The following is a 21,627-nucleotide window of genomic DNA, read 5'->3' as shown; positions in this document are numbered from 1 at the left end:
GACATTTGTTGACGATGCCAGCTTTCCTATGCACCAGCTGCTGCCACAAAGCGAAGTGCATTAAGAATCATGTGACTGCGTGTCAAGTTCGGGCTGCTTCCAGAAATAGATCACCCGGCCCTACCCGCCGACGCCGCCGTCGCCGCCGTCTTTCTCGCGTCTCGCTGCCTAAGAGGGCCTGTACGCGTTCGTGCGACACGTCGCAAAATACCAGTAGTATCTGCTAAACGAATTGGAGTATAAGAAGACGATTTGTTACCAGAATTTTTTTCTTCAACAAGTACCTACTCTCTCAAGATTATCGCTGTGAGTACCTACAAAAGCGTTTCCCCTTTGGATTCCTGTCATCTCAATCTCACACTCTAACTCTCCCCTCGAAAAAGCAATATGGACCCAACAACATCCACTCGCGAACAATTCACCACTGGCTTGGTGTCACAACCACTTCCGTCCAATGCCAATGCTGACTGGAAGAAATACACCGAGACCCATCAGCAGCTGTTCGACAAGCTTGCTCATCACTCTGCCATGGCTCCGAATCTCCACCAGACGTACATGACACCCGCAGCTTCAAAGAACAAAATCTACTTCATGTGGTGAGTTGAGCTAGCTCCCCCCGTCCACTCAGTTTACAAAGATTTCACATCTTTTTTTTTTCTTTTTGGAGCGACGACTTGACGAAGATTCTATATATTTAGGGATTTCGTTGGCAGGACGCTCGGCATGCTTCATCAGCTCCCACCTGCCATGGCTGCATCGGAGTACAATGCACAACAAAAAGAGATCTGGATGGATGTGGTGCAGAGGACTGCGATGTCCAAGTCGCTGCTTACGGACTCGAAGCCGGGAATGCTCGATATGATGATCGAATCTACGAACCCAGAGGAGCGCGGCAACCATCCGGAAATTGGCGAGGAGATACTTGCTTTGGCTAATGCCTTGCCATGAAAATATGCATGCTGCTGTTAGCGGATAGCGCACCGAGAGCGACTTCATGTTCTTGAGATCATGTTGTTCATGTTCTGCATCTCCAGATGTCATTATTGTTCACGATTTACCGGTACTCCCCTCCACAATCGCCGAGAAGAGCGACAATGACGTCCCTCCTACTCCTCCTTAAAACACTCTCGATTCGTTGTCGATCTTCCTCATCCAAGTGCAGTCCATAAACTCTCAAATTGTCTTCTGCGTTGTCACTGATGCCCCATCGAGTCCCCACAATTACCGCACCCACAAACTCAAAATCCAACACCCATCGCGTTGCAACGTTACTCAGACTGACCCCATGCTTACCTGCAATGCCCTCTAAAATGTGCAGCAGTTCCTGGAAAAGATCCCACGAACCCCAATTGAGTATCATTTCGTAGTACTTTCTCTGGCTGGGCGTGATAGTCGAGGAGAAAAGCTCTGGTTCCGGTTCATCGAGCCATTTCTCCGAAAGGAATCCACCCAACAGAGTGCCGTAAGTGAGAAGTTTGATATGATGAGTTTTGCATACTTGGGCCATTCGACTGAGAGGGCGGGAGTCGATGAGAGAGAATTGAACTTGATTTGTTGCAATTTTGACTGTTCCATTGGAGATGATTTCAAGCATGTGGGACGTGTCGAAATTGCAAAGACCGAGACTGTGGACCCGAGGATCTTCTTGAAGGTATTGTAAGGCAGTGATGTATTGTGGATCGTTATAGTCTTGCCAGTGGAATTGGAGAAGGTCAATATGAGAAGCTGACATTCTTTGACATCGTTCCGTTATGTTGGCTTGCACGACTTGGCGGGTGATGGTTGTCGGGGTGAAAATGCAGTATTTTGTTGCGCCGAACAGGGCTTCTGGATTATGACAAGATGCTCTGAAATTGCCGAAGATGATCTCTGCATCGCCGTAGTGATCAGCCATGTCGTATGCTGTGAAGCCTTGTGAGGCATACTGCGCGAATTGAGATCGGATGCGAGTGACTGGAGCACAGCCCCATGATGGACTGGACAGTTGCCAGAGGCCGCAGAATAATCGGGGAAGACTCTTGCCGTTCAGTTTGAATGTTTCAACAGTCTCCGGTAAAGCAGATATTGTTATACGGTCTTCTTCATGAGGTTCGCTTTCTCGATTATGTTTAGCTTCTGATAGCAGTCCCGAAGCTTGTAGCGCCACTAGACTCCGGTCGAAAGCATAAGTGCCACAACGCGACAGAGACTGCTGACCCTCGAGTAGAGCTTGGTGAAGACTGGATATGATGAGATGCTCTGAATCCTCAAGTGTCCGCAAGCCTGAGGAAGTGACCAATGTCTTCTGTACAGCGGTGAGAGCTTGAATAATGTCTCCATTGACGGCTGTCAAGGCCTGTTGTACTTCAGGACTGTCGACGGTTGATATAGCCAAGTCTTTCGTCTGGACGACAATAGCTGCGAGAAGAGGAATGCTCTCGTAGCACATGCCACATCCCATCATTGCCCGGATCCTGCCTTGCTGAGCTAGAAAGATGGGTGTGACAGCTGGAGTGGTTCCGTCTTGTGTAAAAAGGTCTCCCTTGGGCGTTGCCGACTGCGTTGTCAGATACACCTTTGTCCGCTGTTCTAAATTCTTCGTGATCGAGGGATCTGTAGCAAGCATTGATCTGAGGACTGATCGCAAGCCTTCTTCAGGCAAGTTGGCAATGATGGTATCGGTCATGAGATTGACATGTGCCATCTTGGCTTCGGGCTGAAGTGATGGGCCCATGGCTTCTGAGAGGGAGAGTGAACGCTACCTTATCCAATAATGACAGTGCTATATACTGTACACAATGACCACTCGTACGGGACGCTCTACAGTCAGTTGCCGTACTCGTTCACCTACTGTGCTGGTGCGCTCGGCGAGCGGGCCGGCCGGCCAAGGGAGTTCGCCGGTGTCTTTATGGGAGCGAGACAGATCAAGACTCGAGGAAATCGAAGGTCGTCGCCGCACACGGTCCCTGCTTCCGAACGCGTGGTGTTTTGCGTCAAGTGTGGAGAGTCGCAACTTTGTAAATAGGTGATACTGTACTCTGACCGGGCTCTCTGCCTTTCATACATGTACCTGAAACCTTTCTCTCTGCTGCATTGAGCCTGCTCTCAGTGCCGTCACTGCAAGATCACTGGTTGACTTTGCAATGTTGCGCTCTTCAGGTTGTATCATCGTTAGCAGCAACCTAGACGACGGGACATACACTGCGTGTGGTATCGATAGAGGCGTGCTTCGAGGACATGGAGCTAGGTGCATTACCTTTGTGTCCTGCTGATAGCGAATTGTTGGTTGCCTCATCCTCCATGATGATACTTACCTTACTCCTGAGTCCTGCCCGGCCTCTAATTGGAATCCCGAGGAATCAACTAGTGGCCTCGTATTCTTGTTGCCTTGACACGTTGCTTGATATTTCGACGCGCCCTGTCCTTCACTCACTACTCTGTGTTCATGGTAAAAACACCGAAAGAAAAGTGGAACCGAAGCTGCTCGACAACCCGGATAACACACAGCCCGCGCCAACAGCTTGGTAAGGTATAGGTAGCTTGTCGATCCACGCCAAGCTCTCGACTTCCAGCACCTGAACGGGGACATCTGCCTCCAACGACATTGAACATTGGAGTGACGCGACTGGCAACATCAGTTGTGACGCGTCGACAATTGGAACTCGTCCGGTGAAGCCAAGATGCGCCTCTATGAGCTGCCAACAGCGCTGCTGGTGTTGGTCTCAGCAGCACCGCTAGCTCAAGGCTTCTACCTCCCAGGTAAACGTGGTCTGAATGCACCCAACAGAGACGGCTCCGCCTGACTGACCACACACAGGCATCACACCGACCAACTACAAACACGGCGATCTAGTCCCGCTCACCGTCAACCACCTGTCGCCCGCTCAGTCCCAGCGCGACAACTCAGTCAAATCGGCCTTCTCCTTCGACTACTACCAACCCAACTTCCACTTCTGCGCACCAAAAGATGGACCAAAGCGGATATCAGAGTCGCTGGGGAGCATACTGTTTGGCGACAGGATCCTCACTTCGCCCTTTCGGCTGCGCATGGAAGTGAACGAGACATGCCAGGCAGTATGCGATGAGGTGGTGTTCAAGGACGCGGACGCCAAGTTTGTGAACCGTCGGATACAGCAGGATTATATCGTGAACTGGCTGATTGACGGCCTGCCTGCGGCGCAAGCGTACAGAGATCCCAACACGGACTCCGAATTCTATCAACCAGGATTCGTGCTGGGAGATGTGGTCAATGATCGACCCCAGCTGAACAATCACTACGACATCTGGATCGACTACCATGCTGTACGTCCAAACGAGTACAGAGTGGTGGGCATTTTGGTCGAGCCGTCCTCGAGAAGGGATTCAAAGAGAGTTGGCAAAGGGGACGATATGAAAGCAGATTGTGGCAAGAACGGAGGGCCAGTGATACTATCGGAAAAGGAAGGTGCAGTGACCAAGGTGACCTGGACGTACAGTGTGTACTGGAGACCTTCGGCGACCTCCTTCGCAACACGATGGGACAAATACCTACATGTCTTCGATCCGAAGATCCACTGGTTCTCGCTGATCAACAGTGCTGTGATTGTTATGTTCCTGGTCGGCATGGTCAGTACCATCCTGGTCAGAACCCTGAGGAAGGATATTGCGCGCTACAACAGGCTGGATCAGATCGACCTGGACGATCTCAATGACACCAGCGTTGGGGATGGCGTCCATGATGACAGCGGCTGGAAACTGGTCCATGGCGACGTCTTCAGACCTCCGAAGCATGCTCTTGCGCTCTCCGTCCTGGTCGGGAATGGTGCCCAGCTCTTCATGATGGCCGGCTTCACGATCGTCATCGCATTGGTGGGCTTCCTCTCGCCCAGCAACCGTGGTAGTCTCGCGACTGTGATGATCCTGCTTTACACGGTGTTCGGCTGCGTGGGAGGCTACGCTGGTGCACGTGTCTACAAGTTCTTTGGCGGAGAGAAGTGGAAGCAGCTTTTCGTCTTGATACCATCAGCAGTGCCAGCAATCGTCTTCGCAACCTTCTTCCTCCTCAACCTCTTTGTCTGGGCACGACAGTCCTCTGGAGCCGTACCGTTTACGACCATGCTCGTCATCGTCGGCATCTGGTTCGTGATTTCGGTACCATCGTCTATTGCGGGTTCTTGGTTTGGTTTCCGCCAACCTATCTCCGACGCGCCAGTCCACACAAACCAGATCCCTCGACAAATCCCACCAAGTCAAGGATACCTCCGACTTGTCCCCAGTATGTTCCTGGTGGGAGTCCTACCTTTTGGAGCCATCTTCGTCGAGCTGTACTTCATCATGAATTCACTGTGGAGTAACCGAGTCTACTACATGTTTGGCTTCCTTTTCCTCAGCTTCGGTCTGCTTGTCGTCACATCTGCGGCAGTCACTATCCTGATGATATACTTCTTGCTCTGCCAAGAAAACTATCACTGGCAGTGGAGAGCCTTTGCGAGCAGTGGAGCCAGCGCGGGTTATGTCTTCGCTTACAGTCTACTGTACTGGGCGCGGATGCTGAGTTTCAGCAGTTTCACTGGAAGTCTGCTGTACCTGGGGTACTCGATTGTGTTGAGCTTTTTGTGGTTCTTGCTGAGTGGTGAGTCCTCTCCCTCTCTTTCTCAAAGGACTGAAGTGATCAATGCTGACTTGTCGTGTGCTAGGCTCTATCGGCTTCTTTGCGTGCTGGATTTTCGTCCATCGCATCTACAGCTCGCTGAAAATCGACTAGGTTGCTTAAGCTCTCATAGAAGAATAGATTACCGATGACTCTGTGCCAGCTCATGAGCCAATTGTACCCATCTATACAAGAGGATATTGCGGTTCTGCTAATTTGCCCTCATTCTTAGATACAAAAGCGTTGTCCACTATACAATATGGACCGGAGCTAAGGCACGCCGAAGCAGGCCAGAGAACCTGAAGTGAATATGATGATCATGGTGATGTGACCTTGGGCGGGAGGGGCAAGCGCGATTGTGCGACCACTGACATCACCACCGTAACCCATAGTGGGGTTCAGGCACGCCATAAACATGACGGGAACATCTTGATTGTTCTCGATGACAACTTGACCTTTCATTCTCCCAAACATCACTCTGGTAAGTCGATTTTCCTCCTCCATCCACTCGCCCCAGAAATCGTTGCGGGCATTGCGCAGACATACTATCGTTTACAAGCTCGCTCGCAACACCTCAGGAACATGTCCCTCGCCAGTCGCGGCATTCGCTTCACGAGACTCGCGCCTGCCATTCGAAGAGCGTACTTGCCCCAGATACAACTAACACCATTCCTTGACAGAAGCTCGACTCACTCCTATCACCACACAGCACCAAAAATGTCTTTCAGCAACGCAAACACTGGCTCCAAGGATGCCGATCCATACACTACGAAGAACGCCTCGGATCCCTCGTTGAAGGAGAAGGTGGAGGACCTGAAGACTTTTGTGGACAGGAACAAGTTCTGTCTGCTCACGACCAAGAACACGAGTGGCTTGCTTGTAAGCAGAGCTATGGCTCTCGCCGCGAAGGTGAGTTTTACGGAAGCAGCGCACCTGCACCTACATCTACATCTACAACTACACCTTGGCAATGTGACTCCATGTTCGTCGGAAACATAAACCACTGTACCGACCAGCAGACATTCGAGTCATGTGTCGACCATCAGATAAGCCGACGCTAACAATATAATTGTCAGGAGGGCAACGGCATTGACCTTATCTTCCACACCAACACCGAGAGCGGCAAGACGGATGACCTTGATGCCAATTCGGAAGTCAACGTCGGCTTTCTCAACAACTCTGGAGAGTGGGCTTCGTTCTCTGGACCAGCTACCGTCGAGACAGACCGCGCTAAGGTTCGCGAGTACTACTCACCTGCCTTGAAGGCATGGCTTGGAGACCTCGGTGATGGCAAGCACGATGGTGGCCCAGAGGATCCCAGAATCGGTCTCATCAAGATCAAGACTAAAACCGTCACATACGCCACTGCCTCGAAGAACCTCTTGACAAGCACGATCGAAGTTGTAAAGGGCGCTGTTACCGGCGAGACTGCTGCAGTCAACAAGCTCAGACACCTGAGTGAGAGCGAGGTCCAGCAATGTAGGAGTCTCAGCAACGTACAATCTTCAAAGCTGTGAGACTGACCATGGTTTCAGGGCGCTCTTCTTAAATATTTTCGAACCTTCACAGCAACGAGATGCAGATACCAGAGATCCAGCGAGTCCGATGCTACCAGCTGTAGCGTAGAGGGTTTCATGTAGCGAATGATTACAGTCCCCAAATTGAGAATTGCAAGTCGTCGTGGAAGAACGATGTCATTGCGAACAAGGCTTGCAAAGCAGGGCCCCCCAGCGCACCAATAAAATACATGTAGCCACCAGAATCACTGTGTTACGAAAGCGAAATCCACATGAGACCTCTCAATGTTCAAAGGCAATCTTAGTAAATACCTTACCCACCAAGGGTCCATGATACTGCCCATCTGTGGTGGAAGGCTGTCGCAATTGTGAATCCACGTGAACGGTGTTTCTCACTTTTGTGCTGCGGAAGAAGTCTCGGCCAGCAGATCACGTGCTTGGGCAAGCCCCCCTTCCACACAATTTTCCATCAGTCGATTGCACGTCTCTCGAAAGCGAAACAACAACTCGGACATGCCCTACAAGACCTCGGAGCTCACCGCAACCCAAAATGGATGAAATGCCAACCATCTACTGGTTCTGCCAATCTAGTTGTAAACGCCCTTCAGCAGCTTCATAATCGGACAACCGCTGCAGCACCTCGCGAGCTGTACTCGCCTCCGCCATGATGTTCGAGTTGCCCTCTGCGATGAACCCAGTGCCTACGGCCTTCATCACCCACTGTAGCAACCCGTCCCAGTACCCTGCAACGTTGAACAGCACCACAGGCTTGTCGTGAATGCCGAGTTGATTCCAAGTAACGATCTAGGCCATCGTAGTCAGTACTTTTCTCCGCACGACCATCGTTGCACTATACTGACCTCCATGAGTTCTTCTAGTGTTCCATATCCTCCGCTGAGTGCTACAAAACCACTGCCTGGACCACCCGCAAGGACCTCGTCTGTCATTGTCTTTTTGCGAGTGTGCATATCTGGCACCACGGTTGTCTTGCCAAACTTGGCCTCGTCCACCTTTTTCTGCTCCTTCTCTCCCTTGTCTTCTATCTCATCTTTCCGCTCGAACGCCTGGAGCGCATTCGGGATGATACCGTGGACGGCTTCGGGGCCAGATAAGCGTACTAATTCCGAGGCCATAGCTCCCATCAGACCCGATGTGCCGCCACCATAAACGAGCTTGATCCCATTCTTATGGAATCCTTGGGCGAGGTCGCGAGCAGACTGTACGTACTCTGGAGAGTTACCTGGGGATGTGCCACAGCTGGAAACCGGTAGTGTCAGTAGCTGGACTTTCTCAATCGGGCTTCCTCAACTCACAAGACACACACCACGGGAGCTTTCGAGTCGTTTGCTATTGATCCCATGTTGCTCTAGGTAGTCGCTGAAACGGCCGTGAGTACAGTATCACGGATTGAGTCCAGCAAAGTGCCTTCGCCTCTCCTACGATGTGGTGGGCGAGGCATCACTGCGGGTGTCAAGGTCAACCATGCCTCGTGTTAACCTTTTCTCCATACAGGAGCCGTCGGAGAAGCGTGGCTCGTGGCGCTCACTTATGCGATTTGCATTAGTGGCAAGATGTGTACATTCTTGTTTGGGATATCGAGGGTACTTTTCAAACTGTAATTCGACGAGGGTTCAACTAAGGGCGGTGGATGACCTCACCCATCAGGCACGAGCAATGCATTTCACTCGCACCACTCGCAACATCAGGTCTCGATTTCGTGCAATGCACTAGACCACGCCATGGCTGCAGGCCACTAGTCCAAAATGACCAGAGAAAATCCTCATGACATACAATGTTATGATGATCTTACATATTCGTTTTGCGAGCGGTGGGAAAACAGTGAATGGCATGGACGTGGAAGCCATTGTAGATGATCTTGCGATCCGCTCGACTGCATCTTTGTTAACATTGCCACGGTCTTGCGGAAGACATTTACCTATTTCGCAACAGCTGCACAACGAGAAGTCTGCTTACCTGGAGCTTGCTTCGACCAATGTTGACGACATATGCAGAATCTCCCAAAACAAATTCACAAGAAGATAAATTGCCAGATGAACACAAATCTTTCTCCGAGAAGAGCGATCATGCCGAAGCGCACACTTCAGACGATGAACGAGCAGCGGGCAAGGAGAGTGTTGATACATCCGATATCTCTACGGACGACGAGGGCAACACATATCCCGAGGGTGGCCTTCGAGCCTGGCTCGTGGTTGTGGGAGCGTTCAGTGGTATGATGGCTTGTTTTGGATACATGAACACCGTGGGAACATATCAGGCATATCTAGCCATGAATCAGCTGTCTAGCTACTCCGAATCGACAATAGGTTGGATCTTCTCCGTGTACATCTTTCTGTCATTCGGAGCTGGCGTCCAAGTAGGGCCGTTCTTCGACAAACACGGTCCATTCTGGTTGGTCGTTATAGGATCGATTTGCTTGCTCCTGAGCATTATGCTCTTGGGAGTATGCTCGCAGTATTGTCAGTGCAGTACCCCCTGTTGGAAGGCATTCCCTATGCTGAATGTCTCACTCAATAAGCTCCAGCCTACTACGGCGAAGAGCTTACAGAAAGAGCTTTGCGAACGGCTCCGCATCAACGGAGAGGATTGTGCTGACCTTCGATGTGTTACTACCAGGGCATTTCATGCTGGTCTTTGGCGTGCTTGGAGGAATCGGCACAGCCATGATCTTTACGCCGGCTGTATCATCAGTGGGACATTGGTTTTTGCGTCGTAGAGCCAATGCGACTGGAATTGCAACATGTGGCGGAGCACTTGGTGGAGTGATGTAAGTTGCAAACCAGACCAGACCACTGGGAGTGCAGACGTCCGGCTGCTGACAATGTCTCGACCTCCCAGCTTTCCGTTGATGTTACAAGATTTGTTCCCCAAGGTTGGCTGGGCTTGGGCCACGAGGATCCAAGGATTCATCTTCATTTTGCTGTTGCTTGTTGCCATCCTGCTGCTTCGCGCACGCCTTCCACCGCGGCCAGGAGGAAGCGCCTGGCCAGACGTGAGCGTGTTCAAAGATCTGCCCTTTGCACTGGTCACAGCAGGCGCATACTTCCTCGAATGGGGCCTTTTCATCCCAGTGGCCTACCTCACTTCCTACGCGTTAGACACTGATGGAGCCATCTCGCCCACGTTCGCATACCAACTCCTCGCCATCTTCAACGCCGGTTCCTTTTTCGGTCGATGGGTACCAGGATACGTCGCGGATAAGTTGGGTCGTTTCAACACACAAATCGTCGCAGTTTTCCTTTGTGCCGCCTCGTCGCTTGCGCTGTGGCTTCCTGCTGCAGTATACGCAACAAGCGAAAGTAGCTCCTCGCCTCAGACCATTCTCGCTCTCACCATCGTTTACGCTGCTTTGATGGGCTTTGCCAGTGGCTCGAATATCAGCTTGACGCCGGTCTGCGTGGGTATGCTGTGTCCGACTAAGGACTACGGACGCTACATCGCCACGACGTACACCATCGTCTCACTCGGATGCCTCACAGGTCTGCCCATCGCTGGAGCTTTGATTTCAGCGACTGGAGGCTCGTATTGGGCAGTTGCGCTCTTTACCGGTGGTTGCTATATCTGTGGCTTGTGCTGTTTCGTGGCAGTCAGAGTGATGAAAGCTGGCTGGAAACTCGCAGTCATCTATTAGAGTATTCTATTCCAACTCTCTGTTAAGCTGTCAGCAGAACTACTTTACGAGGATCGAACATATTGGCTTTGATTCGATACGAGATGCTCAAGGTCCCCTGGCAAACTGGTCTATTGGGTCGGGGTGGCCTCGTGGAGTTCACTCATGGATGAGGGGACACGAATGCGGAGCGGGAAACCGAAACGGGGACATCTTCGATGGTCTGATATTCACGAGGAATACGACACTGGACACTGGACAGGCATATTCAAATGAACTCTGTGCCAAGGTCAATGCCTCGGATGCTCTACCGGGTACTGCGTATTTATTCTTGATGGATCTGGTTCTCCAGGAACGATGATGGTCTCTCAAAAGAGCCCAGAAGCAAAGTCACATTGCCCGATCGTGGCTCGAATCTGGCTCACTCATATTCCTGGAGTCATCTGCAGCTTCTCGTAGATTTTTTCCATCTCTAGGGGACAAATTAGCGGAGAAGATGGCAGCGCCGAACCTGGAGCCGCTTACCGTAATTTATTATTAGGCATGATCAAAGCCAGTATTATGGCTGGCAAAGCCACATACAGCGAGACCACAGTCATATAGCCTATGACATCCGAGTACTACACCGAAAGTCAGCTTCAAGAGTGCAACAAGACTTCTCTCCACGATCGAGGCACACGTACCGCAGCAGCAACTGCAGTTCTGCCCTCAGTTCCCCATTCTGGCAAAACCCCTGTGATGGAGTCGTAGAGTCCATCAATTTGGGACTCTGTGGCATCCGGACCCAATCGAGCTCTCAGTCGGCCTTTCATGGATGTTGTATAAATGCCACCTGCGATAGCAGAGCCTACACCTCCGCCTATATGCGAAGCCGTGGCGATGAGAGCTGTGACTTGGGCCAGTTCGGCGTGAGGCACCATGATCTGTGCGGCCACAAACATACTCGTTTCGAGAAAGCCACTCCCCAGACCTTGAATCATTTGTACGGCGAAAAGTTCGAAAGTGGTGCTGCTGTTGGTACGCACTCGGATCATCATGGCGTATCCAAACGCTCGAATAAACGAGCCACCCACGCTCACCCACTTGTAAAATCTCAGTCTGTAAATCACAAGGCCGACCACGATGCCCGTGAGGAGCTGCGTCAGTCCACTGATGTACGTCAAGTACATTGCAGTGCGTGCCGAGTAGTTGTGCGTTGCAATGGACCACGCGAAGAGATATGTATGCGTGATTCGATAGCCGCAAGCATCAATGGACATGACGAAGAATGCCACCATGATAGCTCGCATGTGGAAATACGAGACGGGCATGACCGGATGGCGAGCGAACAGGGCTTCGTAAATGACCAAGCATACCAGCAGGACGATTCCCAGAAGAATCAGGATGCTGACCCAAGCGGATTTCCAGTGATCGTGACTCTGGGCGGCCAGCGTAATGGGCAGCAGAATGCAAGCCAAACCCGAAGTCAACAACAACGAGCCTCCCAGATCGATGCGCGAGCAAAATTCCTTCAACGTCGTCCTCTTCGAAGTCGCATATCCCGCCGCTTTCGCTTTGCGCTGCAAATAGAGCAATGTCATGATCAACAACGTATACCCCATGGGCGTGATGAACACAAACATGCCATATCCCCATCTCCATCCAATCCCATCCTTCACGCGATCCACTATAATCCCCGAAAGCCAGGTGATGATGAGATAGGGCGAATACAACAAATTCCCCACCAACGCTCGCGATCGCATCGATGTCACATCCGAAACCACAATAAAATCCAACAGAGCAATTCCCGCTTGGCCCACGAGGAAAAATAGTGATCCGACCACGAAACTGGGGAAGCCTTGGGCGAGAGCGTGGAGTACGTAGGATATCATGAGAAGTAATGTCATGAGACAATATGTTTCTCCTCGTCCGATTACGTCGGAGATTTTCGCAATGGGCACTTTGACGCTGGCGGATACGAGAGCTCCGATTACGTCGAGGGTGCCGCCCATGGATAGGGTGCGGAATTCGGACATGGCGTATGTTTCGTAGGTGGATGTTGTGGAATTGTCTAATTCACTGTCGGGTAAAAATATTAGTTTTTTCTTTTGTAAAAAGAAAAGAGGCCAGCCAGAGAGCCCTCGCATCGCCTCTCCTCAGTTGTGCCATTTCTTTTTCCTTTTCCTTTCCTTTTCTTTTCCTTTTCTTTTCTTTCCTTTTCTTTTCTTTTCTTTTCTTTTCTTTTCTTTTCTTTTCTTTTTTTTTTTTTCCTTTTTTCCTTTTTTTGTATCTTATGATAATGATGATTCACTTACTATGCAACAATCATCATCGCCATTCCGCCAATCAAGCAATATTTGCCCCATTTGCCCCAGACGGCCACGACACCCTCCATGACAGCGGCGCTGCCATATTCTTGATTTTCCAAGGCGGCATGTTTGGAAAGTCGGAATTTGGCGTCACCACCACCATTTTCGAGAAGATGTTGTTGTTGTTGTTGTTGGAGTTGTCTTCTGTGTAGGTCGCTGCTTTCTTCATCGGAGGATAATTCGAGACTGGTGATGACAGGACTATTGTTGTTGTTGTTCAGGCTCCCCGGTTGTTGTTGTTGTTCATGTTCGAGAGGAGTGAGTTCGAAATCTGCTGCGGATTCATCACTTTTTTTCGTGATATCAGCAAGGTTGTTTCTTTTTTCTCTTTTTTGGTTTACGTGTCATATATCATCATCATCATCATATCCATAAGTCCGCGAATGTGGTGATATTTATTCATGCCAGAATAGTATCTTGCAAGAAGAAGGAAAAGAGGAGGAGGAAAACTCACCGAAGCCGCTGATATTTCGAGTCTGAGCCCGATGATCCTGCAAACATGGTCAAATGAAAAAAGAAAGAGAATCAAGTCAATCCATGGAGTACAAGTAATACTGTTCACTACACACGCACGGTATAAGTTGTATCTCTAGTAAGAGCTAAAGTTCGGTCTTCGAAAAAAAGAAGAAATGCTGTCTCGCAACGGAGAATCCCAATCTCAGCAGCCACGGTGTCCTTGTTTCCTTGTCTCTCTCCCCTTGCTTTCGATCCAAGAATAAACCCAATTTTCCCCCCGGCCGAATCTGCCGACTTTCACCGGAACAATGTCACAATAGAGAATTTTTGAGAATGTTTTTTTGATTATATCACGAAGAGAAAAGTGGTATTACGCATTGGGATTCTCTCTTTCTTCGTGAATCGTGGCAGACCGCATTCACCAACAAACCCCCTTTGTTGTGAAGTTCAAGTTTGGAAGAAGAGAAAAACCCCCCCTGACTCAGCAGCCATCGACACATTCTCCCTTTCTCTCTCTCCCTCTCCATCTCCCTCTCTCTCCATTTCCCTCTCCATCTCCTTCTCCATCTCCCTCTCTTAACGAATACACATTCCCTGATCACCAGTAGTCGAAGCAAAGCAAGTAGGGTCATCACAAATATCCGCAACCGCCTTTACGCTACCAGAGCATTGGTACTACAAAAACACAAAAGCCGTCAGCAAAAGAAAATAAAAAAAAAAAAAAATAAAAAAACTCACCAAAGTCGTATAATCCTCACTACAAACATAACCTCCCTCCGGATTCACCTGCGTACAATCCGTCGGACCACGAGCCTGATTCTTCTTCGAGATTTCATATGTGCAGAAGCCATTGAATTGATCTGCCCAACAGTCGCCGTAGTCGCAGTATTGGGAGTCGACGACCTCGGGTTCTAGGCCGGGTTGGCAGTAGGAGACTGTGGAGTAGTCGGGGCTGCAGACCTGTTTTGTTTTTGTGATGAGCGAGATGGTTATGGGGAAGTGATTATGGGGAAGTGGGTTGATGATGATGATGATAGAGGGGAGTGGGTAAGTGATGAATGGGTAAGTGATGAATGGGTAAGTGATGATAGAAGGGAGTGGGTAAGTGATGATGAATGGGTAGTTGATGATGCCCGGGTATGGATGGAAAGGATAGATGGACTTACATAGCCAGAGCCACCCAGAAGCTGCGAACAGTCTGTATAAGACCACTGAGCCATACCGCCGACTGCGAAGAAGGCAGCAGCGAGAGCAATGGGTTGCTGCATCGTGGATAGATGGATGGATGGATCAGATGGATTCCGTGTGGTAGGTTTTGGTCTTCTTCTTCTGCCTCAAGACAAGGGTTTGGCGACAAAAACGAATATTCCTTATGGATGTGAGAGGGAAGGATGATAATAATGATGAGAAGGGGGAAGAAACGAGGCTGAGTGTGTCCCTATCTATCTATTTATCTCACTCCCTCCATCCATCCATACCATGTCCGAATTAACGTATCTTATACCTTTTAAACCATGATGAACGCCCAGGAGGCAGAGACCAGGCTAGGCCCTCTTCCTCTTCCTCTTCCTCTTCCTCCTTCTCCTTCTTTTTCTCCTTCGTATTGTCAGATTACAAACCAACCAACCAACCAATCAACCGTACCTATGGAAAGTAACAGATACGGAATTTACCAGCAAATTTGGGCTCGCAATTCAGGCTGACTGACCACGCCCCCTCCCCTTCCCGCCCAGATAGAGACATACATCATGGGCCCATGGGGTGATGAGAGTGCTGGCTACGGTCAGGTAGTTAGTAGACGTGTATGTACGATACTACCTACCTACCTACGTACAGTAGTATTTTTGGGGGGGGAGGGATAGGGGGGGAAGGGGGGAAACGAAACCTGCAATCTTCATCATCATGGTGGTCATCAATCATCAATCAATCAATCAATCATAGTCATTATCTTAACTTTTTGATTTTGGTTTAAATATACATGTAGGGCTACATGTATTTCGATTCTATACGACGCCGCCAAGGAATTTCTCCACGAAGACTACCGTACTCTTTGAAAACAAAACCCGAGGACCAAGAGACGTCGTACAGTGTCAGCTCGGGTTTCCAGATATAGGTATAGGTATGTGTGTGTGTCTGTGAGAGAAAGAGATGACCCAATAGGAAGCAGAGCCGCGACGTATTGTTGTTGGTATGTTTGATAGGCAAAAAGAAAAAAAAACGATAAAAAAAAGGAATTGGCGGCCGAAAGAGAGTTGCATGTAAACATGGTATGCATTCCCCTCGTTCTCCCACATTTCCGATCCTAGGTGGGCTGCTGGGCATGCATGTGTCATCATAATCCTCGTCGATTATCCCATACAACGCGTCTGGACGGCGACATTGCATCACTTCCTCGTGTTCTGTCGTTCGTGTGACCGTGTTCTATTCTCTGAGATGAATGATGATGATGCTGATGATGATGATGATGATGCTGATGCTGATGCTGATGATAATGACAACGAACACTGTTTGGCAGAAGGTCGTCCTGACTCCTGAAAGCTTTGCATGGAAAAAAGAAAAACAAGATGATGTACCAACTCAAGGCAGAAGGAAAAGTCCAGACCCGGGCGAAGACCATGAACTATCAAAGAGTGCAAACCCAAACAATAAGTTCGCGAAGAGTTGCGTGGGGATTCAAGGTCATATGCAGGTAGACCGTAGCATCGTGTAGATACCTATTCTGGTCAACCCTAGTCGGAAGTTGGCAAGTCCCGGTATATTTATATCTATATGCTGGCCCTAAGCGTAAGATCATCACTTTATCTCGATATCAATAGAGTGATGTACAGTGATTGGATGCTTCGACCCATCGCAGGTCTGACGATGAATTGCGTGTCGGTCAGAGGAGATGGTAGACTCCGTCTTGTGCGTGATGCCATCGAAGATCTCATCCATGTCAGCCCGCCTGCTCCGCCACGACAGTCTGTTGCTCTGCGATGGTCGGGAGTGCTTGGAGGGTCGGGGTGTTCGAGCAGGAGAGAGTGAAGAATGTACTGTATACGCTTCAGGATCGATCCCCTTCAATGACGTGCTGTTGAAGCTGGTATTCCAGCCTTTGAGAAAGATGCGAAGGCACGGTATCGTGGCAGCGACGAGGTTGTAGTGCATCTCCACTTGGCCATAGACCTCGGTGTTGACACACGAGAAGGTGATGTCCTGGTAGTCGATGGTCGCCATAGCTGCCAGACGGAGTGCCGCAAAGATGATTACGGGGAATCGCAACGCAAACCCGAGGAAGACCGAGAACCTGGTGCTTCTTCTGATGTTCAGATCACCAACCAGAGAGGCTGAGTATGCGATCAAGACGGTGTCTAGTGCCATGCCCATCGCCTCCACGGCTGCCCATCTTGCTAACGTTGACCTAGATGACGCGGCTGTGACCATCCAGGGCTGTGAGATATCTTGGCAGAGTGCAATTGTGAGAATCCCAGCAAGTCCATATAGCAAGATAGCGCAAGTGATAGCAGTAGCAGCGCGTCGTGGCGACAGTCGACTCAACAGGCAGGCAACTGCCAGCTTGCCCAAGCAGAGTGCTAGGACGAACAGAATGCTGCTGGTGTATATGAGCTGGAAGGGAGATCAGCATACTTCTCAGATCATTGTGGGCTGGGTGGACATACCTTTTGAACCACGACAACCTTTCCCCCGATCAAGTCTGATCTCTCGCCGAGCCCTTCCCTGACAGCACCGAGGAGGATTGCGCTCTGCGCGACTGCTGTTACCTCCACAGGGTCAGTGTGGACATGAAACACTGCAGACGCATCTACCATACCGTTGCAGCTATACAAACCCAGTCATCATTGCCTAGCAGCTCACTCCAAGGCCACCTGATGATCAAGCGGTTGCCCAGCACAAGTACACTGGCAACGAGGCCAAGTATGCTTACAACCATAAGATACGCTCCATGACTGTCCTGCGTGATAGCTGTGCTGAATTCCCAAGTTGGCACTGCGCTGTCGGCCATGAGTTTCGGAAATGATCGTCTATCGGAGCGTACTTCTATGATGCAGTATGCGAGCACATGCCTGTGATGTTAATCAAAAGCATTCCAGTTGCTGTTGCTCACCCCCACTTCGTCGCGGACAAGATATGAACGGGATGCAGAAGTGGCCACACTGGCTTATCTGTCTCGTTAACGAACACAGCACTCACTTTCCACATGACAACTTGCGGATGTGCCTAGGGACTTAGCGCTTCGCCCCTGAGTTCAGCGATGGGATGTTCACCGTGAATTGGATGACCAGAAGTACTACACACGAACTCGCCGAGACCGTCACATGGTTCGCTTCGTCGGTTACGAAGCAAGGTGTATCGGTGGAATTCTGGCGTTGCCGGAGAAGCGGGTTGGGTTACACGACAGTCTCCCACATTGATGTGGCGTCAGCGTTAATGATCTGTACACCACGTTGTGTAATCGCCGCTGTTCATGCTTGATATTAAGCTCAGCCAGGAGCACAGATTCACGCGAATCGCCAAATCATGACCGACGTGATGGATTTTAGCAAGAGCGATCAGGTTCGGAACTTTGCCATCGACGATTTCCAGCAGAGCATCACCAAGACTGGTGTACAGCAAGATGTAGTCGACATGCATAGACTCGGCAAGGAGCAAGAGTTGAGGAGAAACTTCAAAACCTTCTCGATCCTCGGTATGGCAGCAGTGACCATGGCGACATGGATATCCGTCATTCAGGCGTCCACATTCTCGCTCATCAATGGTGGCCTTGCCGGGACAGTTTGGGTGTATCTGGCTTCCTGGATATTCACCATTTGTCTCGTATGCAGTCTTGCAGAAATGGTCAGCAATTTTTGTTCTACGAATTGTGCCCTAGCTGACCTGACCAAGGCTTCAATGTCGCCTACCAGCGGTGGACAGTATCGTGAGTAGTTGACCGCGCGCGACCTAGAACATGCTGACTCGCAGTCAGACTGGGTTTCTGAATTCGCACCGAGTTCCCAGCAGAAATTCTTGAGCTACTGCGTGGGCTGGCTGAGCGCATTGGGTTGGCAGGCTGTCATTGCAGGAGGAGCTTACACGAGCAGCACACTCATCTTCGAGCTCGTGGCTCTAAACAATCCAGACTTTGTCTATTCGCGCTGGCAAATCACCCTCCTCATGGTTGGCATTGGGATCATCGGCACCATCTTCAACACTTTTGGGGCAAAACGACTTCCTCTGTTAGAGGGCATCATTCTTTGCATTCACATCTTTGGCTTCTTTTGCATCATCGTTCCACTGTGGGTTATGGCTCCCAAGGCGTCCCCAAGAGCTGTCTTTACAGAATTCTCGAATTTCGGAGGATGGCCCTCGATTGGGACTGCATGCGTTGTCGGACAACTCACTGCTGGTGGATCATTTGCGGGGAGTGACGCTCCTGCACATTTGGCGGAGGAAGTGAAGAACGCGTCTCTTGCGGTGCCCCGTATGATGTTAGCGACCATCATACTCAACGGCATGATGGGCTTTGTGATGATCATCACGTACTGCTTCTGCATCACGAATCTGGAAGCAGTCGTCAGTTCCACATCAGTGTTTCCGTTCGTCGACGTGTTTTTTCATGCTACAGGAAGCAAAGGCGGAGCTACTGCAATGGCCTGCATACCTCTCATACTCACCATATGCACAGCACTGAACTCCATGGCGGCAGCCTCGCGACAAGCATGGGCGCTGAGCCGCGACGGAGGTCTACCGTTCTCTGGCTGGTTCCGCCAAGTCGTGACAATTGGAACTCCGATACCGCTGAATGCCATACTCTTTTCTCTTTCAATCCTGGTTGTATTGGCGCTGATCAACATCGGAAGCACTTCGGCGTTCAACAGTATCGCTGGTTTGCTCACGAGTGCCACGAACTTCTCTTACGCAGTCAGCATAGGCTGTGTATTGAGTAAGCGCATGCGGGGACAGCAACTTCCGCCAGCCAGATGGTCCTTGGGAAAGCTCGGCATACCGCTGAATGTCGTCTCTGTTCTGTATGCTGTTTTCGGGGCTGTGATTAGCTTCTTCCCAGTGGTCACTCCTGTTTCGGTAACGACCATGAACTGGTCAGTAGTCATATTTTCTGGCGTGGTCATGATCGCCGCCACAGATTACTTGTTCCGAGGCAGAAAGAAGTACAACGGACCTGTGGTGAATGTTAGACAGGATTAGAAACATATGGTGGGTACAATGCTATTTGTGCATGACAGCAATTCCAGGTGGTTTGCAGTCACAACACGCCGAAGTCGATACCACCTAACGCACTCGAAGCCGTCAGAGCCACGCGCGTGGTACGTGCCTCTCTGCGCATACAAGTGCCGGTGACTTTTCCTGTTTTCATGTCAGCGTCGAATCAAATAACAAACTATATATCATACTAGGTACCTTTGTGTTCGATCTGCTTGAAATCGCAAAAGCCGAATTTCTTGTACAAGAAGTTGCCTTCCGGGCTGGCTTCAACCCAGGCGGGTAGGAACAACAAATCAGCCAACTCGCACCCCCAACGCATCATCTTGCTACCAGCTCCAGCACGTCTGTACTCGGGAGAAGTGAAACATATATGTAGATCTCCATATTTCACGATGTCAGCCTGGCCTCCTGTCAAGAGAGACTATTCACTCACGCAGGAATGGATCCTGATTGTTGAGCAGTCTGATCTCGTTCATCGGCTGCAGCAGAGACTTTGCTGCCAGTGCAATATCGCCTTTCAACCAGGGCATGATCTCGTCGACGCCACGTCGCTGCATATGAGTCGAGCCCAGGTACAGTTTCCAATTGCTAGCGGCCACAGTTCGACCAGTCGCTGCGTCCTTGATCATGATCCATATGTCTGAAGGATCTTGCAACATTGCTTCAGTGTATCTCGCCACCAGTTTTGGTAAAACATGCCGGGAGTTACAGCCCATAAACAGCTCGTGAACCAGATCATCCTCGAAGGAGTCGTATTGTAGTTCAACGATTTCTTTCATATCATGCGGCACAGCTCGAGAGAGAACAAACGGAGCCATGACTGTACCAAACACTCTGCTATTGTCAGTGAGAGATGAGCCGAGGGAAGAAAGCTTCCAGTTTGCGCTCGGCGGATCGACTGCATCGCGTAAGTCGCCCTTGCATATGGTGACAACCAGCTGCAGGTTTCCTTTCCGACCAGCGCGTGACAATCAAGCTGAGCAACAACACGCGAGTCGTAACATGGGTTTCGACATATGGCCTGCTGTCGTGAGTATTGTCCTACGTGTCTTGACCAATGGATATAGGTCGTGGTTTCTCGCGCTTTCAGCTGCCACGATTCCAGATTCCGTCCATCTTCACCTGAGGCAAGAATTGCCACGACAAGGACTTCATCAGCGTGAGGTGGGCGAAGAAGCTGGTCGGTATGCCGTTGTCGACGAGGCAGATGATGGAAGAAGGGTGGTATGGAGAAGAAGAAGACGAAGAAGTGGTGGTGAAGAGGTTCTATTGGAACCTGGAAGTACATATGTACCTAGAAGTGAACGCGTCGAACTAGTCTAGAAGCAGTAAGTGGATGCCCAGACGCGCCGCGTGCGGCGCTGACTCGCACTCGTTCTGAGGTTCTACGCACTCCTGACTAAGCATTCAAAACGCATCCCAAGACGGAACGAGTGCATAGTTTAAATTACGAGTGCAGGTTATGTTTTTTCTTCTTCCTTTGTATCTACTTCTATCGAGCTATCTAAAAACTATTATTTACTCTATACTTACCGACTCTGTATTATAGTTCTCTACTATTTACTATCTCGACAATAGTAAATACTAGATACTATTACTATACCGTTACAATACCGTTATAATACCGGATCGTTACTATACTGTTACTATACTGTTACTATACTGTTACTATACTATTACTATACTATTATAGACTTTTTGTACCCTAGTACTAGTTCTAGTATATATATTTATATATTTTGTTTACTTATATTCTAGGAGTTTGTACTAGACGATCTAAATATATATCTCTATATACTCTTTATATTAACTAGAAAGTACTCTTATATACTACTACTATCTTAGACTTATATATATATTATTACT

The 21,627-nt window shown here is 49.8% G+C and overlaps 12 protein-coding genes across 12 annotated transcripts; 6 read left to right on the top strand and 6 right to left on the bottom strand.

Annotated features, from left to right (window-relative positions):
* Positions 1-246: 246 nt before the first annotated feature.
* SEPMUDRAFT_149381 (uncharacterized protein) lies at positions 247-1,150 on the top strand. Its single transcript, XM_016905519.1, has 3 exons — positions 247-306; positions 384-596; positions 699-1,150. Exons 2-3 carry the CDS (start codon positions 388-390, stop codon positions 946-948), a joined length of 459 nt encoding a protein of 152 aa, XP_016760962.1. The 5' UTR covers positions 247-306; positions 384-387; the 3' UTR covers positions 949-1,150.
* SEPMUDRAFT_141688 (aryl-alcohol dehydrogenase) lies at positions 1,055-2,683 on the bottom strand (the record flags this gene model as incomplete). Its single annotated transcript, XM_016902975.1, has 1 exon — positions 1,055-2,683. The coding sequence occupies one exon, from the start codon at positions 2,681-2,683 to the stop codon at positions 1,055-1,057; it is 1,629 nt and encodes a 542-aa protein (XP_016760961.1).
* Positions 2,684-2,713: 30 nt separating this feature from the next.
* Positions 2,714-3,397, top strand: SEPMUDRAFT_125914 (uncharacterized protein; the record flags this gene model as incomplete). The annotated part of the gene is made up of 2 exons (XM_016902021.1): positions 2,714-3,133; positions 3,295-3,397. A coding segment is annotated over exon 1 (248 nt), but the record flags the coding sequence as incomplete, so codon positions are not given.
* Positions 3,398-3,613: 216 nt separating this feature from the next.
* Positions 3,614-7,402, top strand: SEPMUDRAFT_149379 (uncharacterized protein). Its single transcript, XM_016905518.1, has 6 exons — positions 3,614-3,738; positions 3,797-5,590; positions 5,655-6,089; positions 6,289-6,517; positions 6,685-7,087; positions 7,144-7,402. Exons 1-3 carry the CDS (start codon positions 3,660-3,662, stop codon positions 5,720-5,722), a joined length of 1,941 nt encoding a protein of 646 aa, XP_016760958.1. The 5' UTR covers positions 3,614-3,659; the 3' UTR covers positions 5,723-6,089; positions 6,289-6,517; positions 6,685-7,087; positions 7,144-7,402.
* SEPMUDRAFT_125912 (uncharacterized protein) lies at positions 6,126-7,402 on the top strand. The gene is made up of 3 exons (XM_016902020.1): positions 6,126-6,517; positions 6,685-7,087; positions 7,144-7,402. Exons 1-3 carry the CDS (start codon positions 6,191-6,193, stop codon positions 7,155-7,157), a joined length of 744 nt encoding a protein of 247 aa, XP_016760959.1. The 5' UTR covers positions 6,126-6,190; the 3' UTR covers positions 7,158-7,402.
* Positions 7,403-7,610: 208 nt separating this feature from the next.
* Positions 7,611-8,616, bottom strand: SEPMUDRAFT_149378 (uncharacterized protein). The gene is made up of 3 exons (XM_016905517.1): positions 8,439-8,616; positions 7,986-8,382; positions 7,611-7,929 (listed from the first exon to the last, which is right to left on the bottom strand). The coding sequence occupies exons 1-3, from the start codon at positions 8,483-8,485 to the stop codon at positions 7,696-7,698; spliced, it is 678 nt and encodes a 225-aa protein (XP_016760957.1). The 5' UTR covers positions 8,486-8,616; the 3' UTR covers positions 7,611-7,695.
* A 739-nt stretch (positions 8,617-9,355) lies between these two features.
* On the top strand, positions 9,356-10,774 carry SEPMUDRAFT_163867 (MFS general substrate transporter; the record flags this gene model as incomplete). The annotated part of the gene is made up of 3 exons (XM_016908088.1): positions 9,356-9,602; positions 9,760-9,910; positions 9,982-10,774. 3 exons carry the CDS (start codon positions 9,356-9,358, stop codon positions 10,772-10,774), a joined length of 1,191 nt encoding a protein of 396 aa, XP_016760956.1.
* Positions 10,775-10,985: 211 nt separating this feature from the next.
* On the bottom strand, positions 10,986-13,127 carry SEPMUDRAFT_86175 (MFS general substrate transporter; the record flags this gene model as incomplete). The annotated part of the gene is made up of 4 exons (XM_016910406.1): positions 10,986-11,225; positions 11,279-11,373; positions 11,437-12,811; positions 13,048-13,127. The coding sequence occupies 4 exons, from the start codon at positions 13,125-13,127 to the stop codon at positions 11,144-11,146; spliced, it is 1,632 nt and encodes a 543-aa protein (XP_016760955.1). The 3' UTR covers positions 10,986-11,143.
* Positions 13,128-14,133: 1,006 nt separating this feature from the next.
* SEPMUDRAFT_117385 (uncharacterized protein) lies at positions 14,134-14,825 on the bottom strand (the record flags this gene model as incomplete). Its single annotated transcript, XM_016901333.1, has 3 exons — positions 14,134-14,232; positions 14,296-14,517; positions 14,724-14,825. 3 exons carry the CDS (start codon positions 14,823-14,825, stop codon positions 14,134-14,136), a joined length of 423 nt encoding a protein of 140 aa, XP_016760954.1.
* Positions 14,826-16,350: 1,525 nt separating this feature from the next.
* Positions 16,351-17,560, bottom strand: SEPMUDRAFT_117384 (uncharacterized protein; the record flags this gene model as incomplete). The annotated part of the gene is made up of 3 exons (XM_016901332.1): positions 16,351-17,163; positions 17,217-17,318; positions 17,387-17,560. 3 exons carry the CDS (start codon positions 17,558-17,560, stop codon positions 16,351-16,353), a joined length of 1,089 nt encoding a protein of 362 aa, XP_016760953.1.
* Positions 17,561-18,087: 527 nt separating this feature from the next.
* Positions 18,088-19,743, top strand: SEPMUDRAFT_44481 (amino acid permease; the record flags this gene model as incomplete). The annotated part of the gene is made up of 3 exons (XM_016908933.1): positions 18,088-18,393; positions 18,442-18,475; positions 18,524-19,743. The coding sequence occupies 3 exons, from the start codon at positions 18,088-18,090 to the stop codon at positions 19,741-19,743; spliced, it is 1,560 nt and encodes a 519-aa protein (XP_016760952.1).
* Positions 19,744-19,801: 58 nt separating this feature from the next.
* Positions 19,802-20,579, bottom strand: SEPMUDRAFT_117382 (uncharacterized protein; the record flags this gene model as incomplete). The annotated part of the gene is made up of 3 exons (XM_016901331.1): positions 19,802-19,902; positions 19,957-20,139; positions 20,195-20,579. 3 exons carry the CDS (start codon positions 20,577-20,579, stop codon positions 19,802-19,804), a joined length of 669 nt encoding a protein of 222 aa, XP_016760951.1.
* Between the last annotated feature and the right edge of the window lie 1,048 nt (positions 20,580-21,627).

The sequence above is a fragment of the Sphaerulina musiva genome (genome assembly GCF_000320565.1).
Source record: "Sphaerulina musiva SO2202 unplaced genomic scaffold SEPMUscaffold_5, whole genome shotgun sequence".
Taxonomy (NCBI): Eukaryota; Fungi; Ascomycota; class Dothideomycetes; order Mycosphaerellales; family Mycosphaerellaceae; genus Sphaerulina; species Sphaerulina musiva.
Note: the sequence above shows the minus strand (reverse complement) of the source record. Positions and strands in the feature narration are given on the sequence as shown.